General features: G+C 52.6%; 1 protein-coding gene across 1 annotated transcript in view; it reads left to right on the forward strand.

Annotated features, from left to right (window-relative positions):
• LOC137357398 (disks large homolog 4) overlaps positions 1–6,728 on the forward strand; it is a 49,235-nt gene extending 42,507 nt beyond the window's left edge. The window contains exon 16 of the mRNA XM_068023735.1: positions 3,224–6,728. Within this exon, the coding sequence (XP_067879836.1) occupies positions 3,224–3,330 (107 nt within the window). The 3' untranslated portion in view covers positions 3,331–6,728. The remainder of the gene's footprint in view (positions 1–3,223) is intronic.
• Positions 6,729–13,350: the final 6,622 nt, after the last annotated feature.

Here is a 13,350-nt window from a genome sequence, read left to right on the forward strand (position 1 = left end):
ATGAGAAGAGAGTGCTGATTGGTTGGGAAGTGAACTCTGATTAAGAACAGGGCTCTGTGTATTAAAATATGTAGCTTCCAGTACACTGTGAGCCCGACTGACAATCTTGAATTGGTTGTCAGGGAAATTCTTAGCGCACTGCGGATTATTTAGCAAATGTTGTTCAATCGCGGAATCACATCTAATGTTGGACACTGTGTTTTGAGTTTTGCAAGTACGGGCTGGTTGGGTACAGCCTGTACCTCGTCCATTGCGAACAGCGGAAGGGACATGTTGTTTGATATGATCCGCCAGTCTTTGGGACGTATGGCCTATATACCTAGCATCACACTGGCATTGAAATTCATATATCACATTACTCACGTGTGTGATAGGTAGGACTTTTTTTGGCTTGACGGCAGCATCCTGTTAGTGGCGAACACCACACATGTGTTGCTACTGCATAGTAGCGGTGTGAAACAGCCAGCTTTACCTGTTGCTCAAATTTTTGGGATACATTACCCTTCCAGGGTAATCTGAGGTAGACTGGGCACTTTTCAGGGCCAAACATTACTGCCTTAGGGCCGTTCATATGTTTGTGCGATATACAGCGAGAAATGATCTGACCAGGGTAGCCATTGTCATGCAGGATGTCTTTGATTCGCCCTATTTCAGTATCAAGCTTGCATGGTGAGCAAATGGCTCAGGGCCTCTTTACGAAGTTACTGATAAGGCCAATCTTATAGCGTGTGGAACTGTAAAAATTCCAATGCGTGTATTGACCAGTGAAGGTAGGTTTGTGGTATACCGTGGTAGAGAACCTCTTAGCAGATTTCTCAATTAGTACGTCAAGGAAAGGGAGCTCATTTGACTGCTCCATTTCAAAGGTGAATCTGAGTGCAGGATGGAGCCCATTAAGACATGCAAGGAAATTATATAGGCCATACGTCCCAAAGACTGGAGGATCATATCAAACAACATGTCCCTTCCGCTGTTCACAACGGGCAAGGTACAGGCCATACCCAACCAGCCCGTGCTTGCAAAACTCAAAACAGGGTCCAACATTAGATGTGATTCTGCGATTGGGCAACATTTGCTAAATAATCCTCAGTGTGCTCAGAATTATGCTGACAACCAATTTAAGATTGTCAGTAGTACTCGCAGTGTGGCGCATTTGCGTGTACTGGAAGCTACATCTATTAATACACAGGGCCCTGTTCTTTGCAGACAGAAAGAACATGTACACACATTGCGCCTGTTTCAGCTAAACAAAATAAGTGACAGCCATTTGCTGGTTTATTCCTCAGGGCAATGCCTTGACCAATCAGAGTCAAGCTGCCTGGTTTACATTTCAAACAAAGCTTGCCAGTTAACTGTTAGTCAGCATAAACTGGTGCATTCTCCATGGCAACGCCTCTACCAATCAGAGTTCACTTGCCAACCAATCAGCACTGTCTTCTTTTGCAGTATAAGTTGTTGTTTTCCCTTACATTGGTTATTCTTGCGGATTGTCCTGATGAGTGCAAGATGAAAAGCTTTGACAACATGTCTCTATTTTCAGCAATACCTCAGAAGTACGGAAGAATGAGGATTGATCTAACTGAGGTGTTTACAAGACTCCATTTATCTGAAAGAGAAAACTTGGAGAAAATCTGATTAAGGTCATCAAAATTATGAATGGGTTGAACAGGGTAGATGTGAAGAGAATGTTCCTACTAGTGAGAGAATCCAAAACTAGATAAATAATAAATAAATTGGGAATTCAGGAGAAACTTCATTACCCAGAGAGTGGTGAGAATGTGGAACACGCTACCACAGGGAGAAGTTGAGGTGAAAAACAGAAATGCTTTCAAAAGGAAACTAGATGAGTACATGAAAGAAATGGGAATAAAAAGATATGCTGAAAAGTGGAAATGAGGCAGATGGGATGGAAGGAAACTTGTGTGGAGTATAAACAGCGCAGGCTAGTTGGGCTGAATGGCCTATTTCTGTGGTAGAAATTCTGTTAATTCTACTAGTTGAGACAGTAGACAGAGAGAAACTATTTCCTCTGGTGGGGGGAGTCCAGAACGAGGGGGCAGAACCTTGAAATTAGAGGCAGGCCGTTCAGGGGTGATGTCAGGAAAGGGGAGTGGAAATCTGGAACTCTTTCCCCCCCCCCCCCCCCCCCTAAAAGCTGTTGAGGCTGGGGGTCAATTGGAAATTTCAAAACTGAGATTGATAGATGTTAAAAGCAAAATACTGCAGATGTTGAAAATCTGAAATAACAATTAAGTGCTGGAAATACTCAGCAGGTCTGGCAGCATCTGTGGAGAGAGAAGCAAATTAATGTTTCAGATCTGTGACCATTCATCAGGACTGGCAAAGTTTAGAAAAGAATTAGGTTTGAAGAAATTGAAGGCAGAGGTGGGCGGGTTGGGAGGTTTGGTGGGGAAGAGAACAAAAGGGAAGGTGTGTGATCGGGCAGAGGGCAGGAGAGATTAAATAACAAAGCTGCCATGGGACAAAGGCAAAGAGAGTGTTAATGCTAGTGGTCCAGAGACAGCATTGATAGAATTTAGTTGGGCATGCTTGTGTGTGTGTGTATGTGTTAGATAAGGAGGGTTAGATACAGAGTAAAGCTCCCTCTACACTGTCCCCATCAAACACTCCCAGGGACAGGTACAGTACGGGGGTTAGATACAGAGTAAAGCTCCCTCTACACTGTCCCCATCAAACACTCCCAGGACAGGTACAGTACGGGGGTTAGATACAGAGTAAAGCTCCCTCTACACTGTCCCATCAAACACTCCCAGGACAGGTACAGTACGGGGGTTAGATACAGAGTAAAGCTCCCTCTACACTGTCCCCCATCAAATACTCCCAGGACAGGTACAGTACGGGGGTTAGATACAGAGTAAAGCTCCCTCTACACTGTCCCCCATCAAACACTCCCAGGACAGGTACAGTACGGGGGTTAGATACAGAGTAAAGCTCCCTCTACACTGTCCCCATCAAACACTCCCAGGGACAGGTACAGCACAGGGTTTCCCATCTCCTATCCGTGTTGTGCTGACGCCCTGAGTGAGAAATTGGGTTGGGGTTGCAGTTTTGTGCTGGGAGGTCACTTACTCTTAAGGTACTGGATGGAGAGTCTGTTGTGGCGATTGAACTAGCTCCCCGAGACCAACTCCTTGTTGCAATCCCTTTCTGCCAGATTTCTTTTCAAAACAAAGTAATCTCTTGTCTCTCTTGTCTGTTGCAGCAATTGTGGAAGGTGAGAGTTTCGAAGAGATCTACATCCGTGCAAAGCATGTCATCGAGGAGCATTCTGGCCCTTATATCTGGGTCCCTTCCCGGGAGAGACTCTAGGATAATCCCCCGCAACATCGAGCGGTCTCATCCGTGCAAATCCTGTCCTGTCCTGAGCTTCTACAGCCGCTATCGCCTCTCGCAGGATCTGAACCCCCCCCCCCCTCCCTCCCTCCCACCTTTACAAACACAACACACTGTTTTTGTTCTTTCATTCGCTCCATTTCCGGGATGGGGGAGAGGAATTTAAAAAAAATGTTTTTTTAAGAAAAAGAGGACAGCCTTGCGTGTGACCTGTATGTTTCCGCACTGTGCAAAACTCGCTTGTGCATGCTTCGTGTGTAAAGCAAGCAAATAACAAGGACCATTGAAGGAACAAATTTTAAAAAAATCAGCCCCATCTTGCGATGCACGGGGTGTTACGTCCGTGAAGCCTGAGCTGTCGATTGTACAAATCTTGGCTTGTCTCTGGTGACTGTAAATAACTTCCTTATTTTAAAAAAAACACAAACAAAAAAAATACAGCGACGATGAAAAAAACAAAAAAAAAAGACCGTTAAAATATTGCTTTCTGTTCTCTACTCTTTCCTTCCCTTCCTCGTATCGTCTGGTTTTGCTGCCTGCACTCGAAAGAAAAACAATAAAAATAATCATTCAAATAAATCGGAAGGTGGATGGCCATGGAAGGAAGGCAAGCATGAAATCCAGGATGATGAAAGCTTTTCAAACTACTTGGCTCGTTCTCGCTCGCTCATGCATCCTGTGGAAAACTCTTCCCATCTTCTCTGACTCCTGTTAGAAGATGTGGCTGTTATCGCTCTCTCTGCCTCCCCACACAAACACACTTCCTGAAGGAATATGCCTTCCTTCATTGCTGCATGGAGACTGTGACTGCTGGCCTTGGGAACATGAGCAGGGTTAGACCATACAGCCCATGGAGCCTGCTGCACCATTCATTACAATCTTCTGCCTCAACTCCACTCCCTATATCCCTTGATTCCTTGAAAGATCAAAAATCTCTGCCTTGAATATTCTTAACGATGGAGCATCCACAACCTTCTGAGGTAGAGAATTCCAAAGATTCACAACCCTCAAAGAAGAAATTTCTCCTCATCTCAGTCCTAAATGATCGACCCCTTAGTCTGAGACTCTGCCCCCATGTTCTAGACTCTCCAGCCAGGGGGAAACAGCCTCTCAGTGTCCACCCTATCAAACCCTTTCAGAATCTTGTATGTTTCAATAAGATCACCTCTCACTCGTCTAAATGTCATATAGTCCCAATTTACTCAGCCTATCATAGGGCAACCCTATGATCCTAATGGAAAATCATCTCTTTTAGCTTCTGGTTCCCTGACTCATTCTTATTTGTATTTGCCCCAGAAACAATTCTGGTATTTGACCGTGCTTTATTTATGTCGTTGGAACTTGTGGTTCTCCCCACTTTTTTACTTTCACTTCTTTCTAGTCAACTCACGCACTGTCCCCTTGTGCAGAGAATTTTTGTTATCAAGCGGTTGCATGATATGTGTGAAGGGAGTGCTTGAGCTTTCATTTCGGGCCTTGAATCAAGTTCCTGACCAGACTTCAAGGCCTTGCTGTCTGGCTGGGAATAACCTGGCTTCAGAATGTCAGTGTGGGGGTGGAGTGCGGTTTTGGCAGGGTTGGGTGCGAGTGATCAGCTTGTGAACTGGCCTTGCTGACCGTGTAACCATACACGACCTGGGCAGAAAGCAGAGGACAGCTCCCTCATGTTTAGAATGTCGAACTTTCAGCTGAGACCCTCCTGGGCTGGTGATGGTAGCTTTCACTTTATTCAGGTCTTACCCCCACCCATTTCTGGTGAGATGATGACACTCACACGAACCGTAGTTTGCTTTCCAAGCAGGTGGGTCTGTGGGATTGGGGGATCCTGGGGTACCCGCAGGGAATCCCTGTGATTGAAGGAGGGGGCCCCGTCAGCGATGGGGAGAATGATTGTGGCAGCAGATTTCCTCACAGGGCCTTGAAGAGCGCTTCTCATCCTCGCCGCCTTTCCAAACATTACCCTCACTGGCCTCTCGGGGCCTTGAGCCCTGTCCTGCATGGTTGGGCCTGAGTAGGAAACATAACTGCTACTTTCTGCTCAGCCCTCTGAATGAATGTGAAGGGTGGGTTGCTGATGATACCCAAGTGTGTATTAAATGGGACCACATGTGAGGCTTCAGCTGGGTGCCTGCGCAGTGGAAGGGGTTAAAATTGGAACCCCCAGTTGCTTCAGCCCACATAACGTGGGATTTTAACTAGCCAGTTCTGCCAGACTGGTACAGCTCATACCCGACCCCCCCAAGTTGGGGGAGATGACGGTCAGTTTACTGCTGTTAAGCGAAGAGTCTTTTAATTGAGGAATCTCACAGTCTGAGTTAATTCGATAGTGCAAGGAACAGCAGAAAGAAGAGCAAGAGGAATGGTGAGGAAGACACTTTGAGGGCTGCGAATCTGCAGCAAGTCTTCAAAGTAGAATCCTCCAGAGCACACAACATCCAGAAACAGTGTGACTTTGAAATTCTCCCTCTCTTTAATTACTGGGAATGGTAATCAGCTGCACTTGAAATGAGAGGTCCAAGGGAGAGCCCAGAGAAAGATGAGATAGCACCAGACAGAATCAAACTAGAGAATCATTGCTGTTTTCACTGGACTTGAATTTCTCAGAAGGGGGGAGGATTTTGGGAAGTGGGGGAAATTCTGCTTCGAGGGGGAGGGAGAGATGCTCCTCTTGATGACGAGTTAGAAGGCAGCGAGAGTGGGGCAATTGACTGTGGTGGGCATCAAGTATGGGGTCGTTTACCCCTTCAGGCCCTCTCGATGGGAAGGAGGTTTGTTATTTCTTGCCAGAATGGCCACATCAATAAGGACCTTACCCTGGGAATAAGGTGCTGGATTGCCCCCCCTTAAAAGATCACTCTTGTTATTGATCAAAAAAAGTGTCAATACCTCACATTAGTCAAGTCTCAAGTCATCATGACACACCACCAAGGAAGTGATTTATTTTTAAATAATGTTAGGAGGGAGAATTGGTTAATACAAGGTCACCAGCCAGCCCATTGTGGGGGAAAGCCAGTGGGAGCGTGGATTTCCCACCCCCCCCCCCCACCCCGCCGCCCCAATCTCTCCTTTTGTAAAGCATCCAGAGGAGCAAAGATAATGCCTAAGGCTGTAAGCGTCAGACCTACAAGATGCTGTAAAGGGTTTCGCTAAATGGTGTCCCACAAATGCATGGTAAGTTCAGTTGAGCTCTTCCTCCTCCCTCTATCCAGCCCTCACACACCCTACCAACACTGACTCAGTCCCAATATGGTCTGGTGCCAGGCTAGATTCGGGCATGTGGTTTGCAAAACTAACTTCATCAATTCCTCCCTCCTTGAATTAGCTGTGGCCATTTCCCACCAGTGATGTCATGATGGACTGGATGCTATTGTAAGTGGATGAAAAAAAGTTATAAAAGTTTTATTTTAAATGTTTCTCAAAGTCCTGTGTTTCTTTTACAGATGAGTTCTTTGTTCTTGTAATTCTCACTGTTGGTTTGGTTGATGAGGAAAAGGAAAGAGCTTTTACTCTGTATCTAACCCTGTTTTTTTTCCTTTTTTTTTCTAACCCAATTTTTTTATATATCTAACCCCCGTTTTTATTTTTGAACCAATTTGTATTTTACTGTCAGTACATGCTTCTTTTGCAAAGTGTACATGATATAGCTTAAAACGTCATTGTAAATTCCCAAAACTTTAGCACTAAACATTACGTAAATAAGACATTTGAATGCTTTATTGATAGATTAAAACAATCAGCAGTCAACACAAACTTTAAACATTAATTTAACATTCAACGGCTTTCCTCACATTTTCTGTCAGTATTTCATATCGTGCTGTACCTGTCCTGGGAGTGTTTGATGGGGACAGTGTAGAAGGAGCTTTACTCTGTATCTAACCCCGGTTTTTTTTTTTCTTTTTTTTTTTTACCCCAGGCCCCTTTTATATTTTTCACATCGAGGGGGCCTTTATCCCTCAGGCCCCCTTTATGTACATATTTACAGTTTTAAAATAACTTTATTAAAACAGATAAACAAACAAAAAAACTCAAATTAAAATGCCATTCTCGGCGTCGACGATGCACTCCAGTCCCTGCGGTGCCCACCGGTCGCGGAAGGCCTCAAGCGTACCGGCGGATACCGCATGCTCCTTTTCCAGGGACACCCGGGCGTGAACGTAACCGCGGAAGAGGGGCAGGCAATCGGGGAGGACGGACCCCCCGACGGCCCGCAACCTGGACCTGTGAATTGCCACCTTGGCCAGGCCCAGGAGCAGACCGACGAGGAGATCCTCCTCCCGGCCCGAGCCCCTCCGCACCGGGTGCCCAAAGATCAGGAGCGTGGGACTGAAGTGCAGCCAGAATTTGAGGAGCAGCCCCTTCAGATACTCAAATAGGGGCTGCAACCTCGCACACTCCGTATAAATGTGGAACACGGACTCGTCCAGGCCGCAGAAAGTACAGCTGGCCTGGGAGTCCGTGAACCTACTTAAAAGCCTATTGCACGGGACTGCTCTGTGCAGCACCCTCCACCCCAGGTCCCCGATGTAAAGGGGGAAGACTCCCGCGTAGAGAGACCTCCATCGGGGTTTCCCCTCGCCGCCAGATGGCAACGCGGACCGCCAGGGCGTGTCCGGCCGGCTGACGAGGGCGAGGAAGTGGAGAGTGTGCAGGAGCACACGCCGATTGGAATGGCACGGAGGGCATTTCCGAGAGGCGGCTCGGGTTGTGCGGGACCAGCTCCCGAGGAGGGTTTCGGGGCCTGGGTCCGATGAGCAGTTCCGGCCGAGCTGGGGTCAGCTCGGCCGGGATTGCTCCGCACTCCCGAGCCCCCTCGCCACCCGCAGTGAGGGGCGTCCCGGGGGTTTCGGCTACTCCTCCGCCCACCGGACCGTCCCCGGAGTCGGCCACCCGGACAGCCGAGGCACTCTCCTCCGCCGGCGGGGGAGCGCCCTGACTGGAGGCGACCATGTTCCAGACTCGGAAAAGATCCCGGTAAAAGACAGGCAACTCCCTCAGAGAGGCGCGGCTAACGGACTCCACCGGGAGCTGCGTGTCGTCTTGAAGGCAGTGACACTGGCGGAAAAAATACGTCGCCAGCGCACACCATCTGGGAGGACGCTCGACGTACAAGTATCTCTGCAGGGTCCGAAGGCGGAGAGTCGCAGCCTGGGTGCGGACGCACACCAGCGACTGACCCCCCTCCTCGATCGGGAGACTCAGGACCGCGGCAGAGACCCAGTGTTTCCTCTTGCCCCAGAAGAAATCGACGAGTTTCTTCTGGATCTTGGTGGCAAATACAGGGGGTGGGGCCAAAGTGACCAACCGGTACCACAGCATGGAGGCCACCAGTTGGTTTATGACCAACGCTCGGCCCCTGTAGGAAAGCACTCGGAGCAGTCCTGTCCAGCGCCCCAGCCGAGCGGTGACTTTCGCCTCCAACTCCTGCCAGTTTGCCGGCCAGGCTTCCTCAGCGGGGCTAAGGTGGACTCCCAGATAGAGGAGGTGCGTGGTGCTCCACGCAAAAGGTGTCATCTCCTCCGGCAGGGAGTCCACCCGCCACTGACCAACCAGGAGTCCGGAACATTTCTCCCAATTGATCCTCGCGGAGGACGCGGCAGAAAAGGTCTGCTGGCAGTCGCGCATCCTCCGCAAGTCAACGGGATCTGTGATTGCGAGGAGCACGTCGTCGGCGTAAGCCGAGAGGACGACCCGCATGGCCGGCCCGCGCAGAGCCAATCCCGTCAACCTCCTGCGAAGCAGGCACAGGAAGGGCTCCACGCAGATGGTATACAATTGGCCGGACATGGGGCACCCCTGACGCACTCCTCTCCCAAAGCGAAGGGGCGCCGTCAAGGACCCGTTAACTTTGACTAGACACTCTGCGGCGGCATATAAAAGTCGGACCCGGGCCACGAAATGCGGCCCGAGTCCGAAAGCGCGCAGAGTCCCGAAAAGGTAATCGTGATCCACCCTGTCGAACGCCTTCTCCTGATCGAGGGAGAGAAAGGTGACCGACTGACCAGTCCTCTGGGAAAGATGGATCAGGTCCCGGACCAGGTGGATGTTGTCCTGGATGGACCGGCCCGGGACCGTGTTGGACTGGTCGGGGTGGATCATGTGGGCCAGCACGGAGCACAGGCGGGTAGACATAGCCCGGGCAAAGATCTTATAATCCGTGCTGAGGAGGGAGACCGGACGCCAGTTTTTAAGCAGGCGGAGATCGCCCCTCTTCGGCAGCAGGACGATGACCGCCCTGCGCCACGAGAGGGACATCTCCCCGGTCGCCAGGCTTTCCCCCAGGACCCGCGCGTAATCGTCCCCCAGGACGTCCCAGAACGCCCTGAGGAACTCCACGGTCAACCCATCCAGCCCTGGGGATTTGCCCCTCGAGAGCTGGTGGAGGGCGCCGGTCAGCTCCGCCAACGTGAGCGGAGCCTCCAATCCTTCGGCGCCCTCCGGGCTGACCTGCGGCAGGTCCTCCCACAAAACTCTGCGCGCATCCTCGCTGGACGGATCCGGAGAGAACAACGCACTGTAATAAGTACGGACCAGGAGGCCCATTCCCTCCGGATCCGTGATGGAGGATCCGTCGTCGGCCAGCAACTCGACGAGCTGCTTACGGACCCCCCGCCATTTCTCCAGCGAGTAGAAGAAGGGTGAGGCGCGGTCCAAATCTTCCAGGATCTGGATCCGCGACCTCACGTACGCGCCTCGGGACCCTATGAGCTGCAGGATCCTCAGCGCGCCCTTCTTCTCTTTGTACGCCTGCCACAGGGCCGGGTCCACGACGGCATGACCGAGGCGGGACTCCAAGTCGAGCACCTCCCTCTGAAGGCGCCCGATCTCGGCTTCCCGCCTCTTGGTCGACCCCTTCGCGTACTCCTGACAGAAGACGCGGATGTGAGTCTTGCCCACATCCCACCATAGCCTCAAGGAGGGGAAGCCCCCCTGCTTCCTTCTCCAGTCGGCCCAGAATCGACAGAACGAGTCCCGAAATCGCTCGTCCTCCAGCAGCCGGTTGTTAAAGTGCCAGTACGTGGACCCCGCCCGCGTGCGGAGCGGAGTGAACTCCGCCCACACCAGGTGGTGGTCCGAGCACAGCACCAGCCGCATGGAGGCCGCCGAGACGTGGGAGACGTACGCCTGCGAAATGTAGAGGCGGTCGATTCGCGACCCTCCTCCTCCAGACCTCCACGTGAAGGCGCTGGAGTTGGGATGGAGATTCCGCCAGACGTCCACCAAGTTAAGGGAGCTGATCAGTCCCCTCAACTTCTCCACCGACGCTTGGCCGCGCTGGGGACCGGAGCGATCCCCCACCTCGAGGGTGCAGTTAAAATCCCCCCCGAGGATGATGCACTCGCCGCTATCGATGGAGCTCAAGAGAGCGGACACTTCTTCAAAGAAGCGTGCTTGCAACGCGCCGGGCCTGGGCGCGTACACGTTCACAAAGTGGAGCGGCACGCTACCCAGGCGAACGGCGAGGTGGAGCAAGCGGCCTGGCACTAGCTCCTCGACCCCCAAGATCTCCGACTGAAAAGTCGGGGCCAACAAGATAGTCACCCCACTAGAAATAGGGGTGAGGTGACTCATGTAGACCCCACCCTGCCACTCCAGGAGCCAGGTGGCTTCGTCTCCCGGAACGGTGTGGGTTTCCTGCAGAAAGCTCACCGCGTATCTCCCTTCCCTTAGGACTGAGAGATTGTGAAATCTGCGGTGAGCCCCTCTGCTGCCGTTGATGTTGAGGCTGGCTATGGTTATCTTCATGTCAAAGGTAATTAAAACCCGTCACCAACAGCTCACTGTGAGGAGGGAGTGGAAGTGCACCTGGTCCTTCACTCCCCCAGCAACCCATTGAGGAACACATTAAAACGGCGCCTCTCAACCAGTTTCACGTCCGCGCGCTTGCCCGCTATCTTAAGGGCGGCACGGATGGACTGTATGATCAGCGCCAGATTTGACCAACGGTCGAGGGCCAGCTGAACTTTATTACGGAAACCCCTGCAAGCCGCGAGGAAATCCCGGAGTTCCGCCGTGGGGATGAGCGGAGATTCGGTGGGAGGCACGAGGGACTCCACCACCTCACTGGCGATGGAATCAAGATCATCCTCCGTGCCACGCACCGAATCCCCATCCTCCTCCGGGTCGTCACCGCCAGCGGCCGACACATCCACCACACACTGTGGGGCGGACATCCCGGCCGCGCCAGCTGGTCCCGCCTCCGTCACGATCCCACCCCCAGGATCGATGGCGGAGGAGTCCTCTCTGGGTTCTATTGTGAAACTGGAGCCTGTAGGCACCAGCGGTTCAGGACCCCCCTCCACCTCTGTCCCCAGGCCAATGAGTGGTCCAGGGGAGACAGAAGTTCCGGACTCCGGGAAACCAGCCGGAGCCGAGACTGGAGGCGGAGGGAGGAGGCTATCTCCCGCTCCGCCAGCACCCACAGGCCCAGCAGATGGGGCAGCATTCTCAGTTATAACTGGGTCGGGTGTCTCCTGGTTGGTGGTGGACTCCGGCTGGGAGGCCCGACCCTCTGGGGCCTCGCCCTCCCCTTCATTCAGGGCACCCGACCCAGTAGCAGTGGCAGAATGGGCGGCGTCCCCAGGCTCCCCCACCACAAGCAGGGCCCCACTTACTCCTTCAGGAGGGGCCTCATGTACCGGGGCCATCCCCTCCCCTCCATCCTGAGGAATAGGGAGCACCTGCCCGGAGTTTGTAGCCTTGGTGGTGGCGGTAGGGGGAACCTGAGGACCAGAAACAGGAGGCAGCTCCCCTCCAACAGATGGGCCCTGCACCTCAGGGCCCTGTGTTATTTCTGTGGAGGGGTGCCTTCTCCTCTTTTTCGCACTTGGGCACGGAGACTCAGAGACCTCCATGTCATCAGAGGCCTCCGCCTCCACACCCTTTTTTTCCTTTCTTGTCACCCTGGGCCTGAGCCCAGCCCTGGGACAGGTGGATTCCATGGGAATGGGCTTTGGGCTGAGCTCAGGCTCGGGTTGAGTCAAAGTGTCCAGGGGACGCGCCTCACGATGTTTCTTTTTTCCCCGCCTCTTCCTTCCGCTCGGATGGACGCTCCCCTCCCCGCCGGAGGCTGTGAAAACCATAGCCTCCGGAACCGACTGAGCGGTGTCTATTGGATGTGCGGGGGGAGTGGGAGGAGGTGCTGTGGAACCACTCTGGGCCGCCGAGGTGGAGCTGGCGGCCGGGAGGTTGGGGCAGTTCTTCCGAACATGCCCCACCCCCTTGCAGACGTGGCACCGCGCCCCGTCCGAGGTCCAAATGACGCGGTAGGCCGTCCCCTAGAACTCCACATTAAATTGGCCCTCCGTGTCCTCCTCCCGCGCCAGCTGCATAAATAACTGGTGGCGGAAGGAGTAGACATGTCGGAGGCTGTGCTCCCGAAGACCAAGCCGGACTGGGGTGATCCCCGACCTCACCTCCCCCAGATGGTGCTGGTGGGGGAGGAGGAGCTCACTGGGAATGAAGGGTGGGACGTTGGACAACATTATCCGATGCGCAGTGGCCCCCAGAGGGTCCACTGGCAGGAAGGTCCCCCCCGCAGTGAGCCCTTTACTCAGGGCCAGGGACACCGCCCGCTCGGTCTTCAAAAAGAACACAGCCTTCCCATAATCTTTGAGGCCGCAACAATGGCCGAGGGGCCGACAACCACGGCCATTGCCTTAACACAGGCCTCAATAGACATGTTGGGGTGGGGATAGCTCTTCACCCCATGGCTGCATGTCAACAATTTAAAGGGTGACGGGGCCACGTGGGCAGCCACAGAAGCTGCAGCTGCGTAGGTAGTAGAGGGCCCCGCCACCGGTCATGAGGGGCTTGCCATGATCTAAGAGCTAAACCCACCCCAAATTGTGGACTTGCACACCAAATATCAGCGATTCACCAAAAATATTGAATGTGTATTAAAACAAAGCAAACAAACAACAGGTTAGTGGAGAGGCTGAGGTAATAGAGGAGGCAAAGGCAGGCTGGAAGGGATGACTTGCTTTCTGGAGGTGGTGC

This window comes from Heterodontus francisci, chromosome 48 (genome assembly GCF_036365525.1).
Source record: "Heterodontus francisci isolate sHetFra1 chromosome 48, sHetFra1.hap1, whole genome shotgun sequence".
In the NCBI taxonomy this organism is placed as follows: Eukaryota; Metazoa; Chordata; class Chondrichthyes; order Heterodontiformes; family Heterodontidae; genus Heterodontus; species Heterodontus francisci.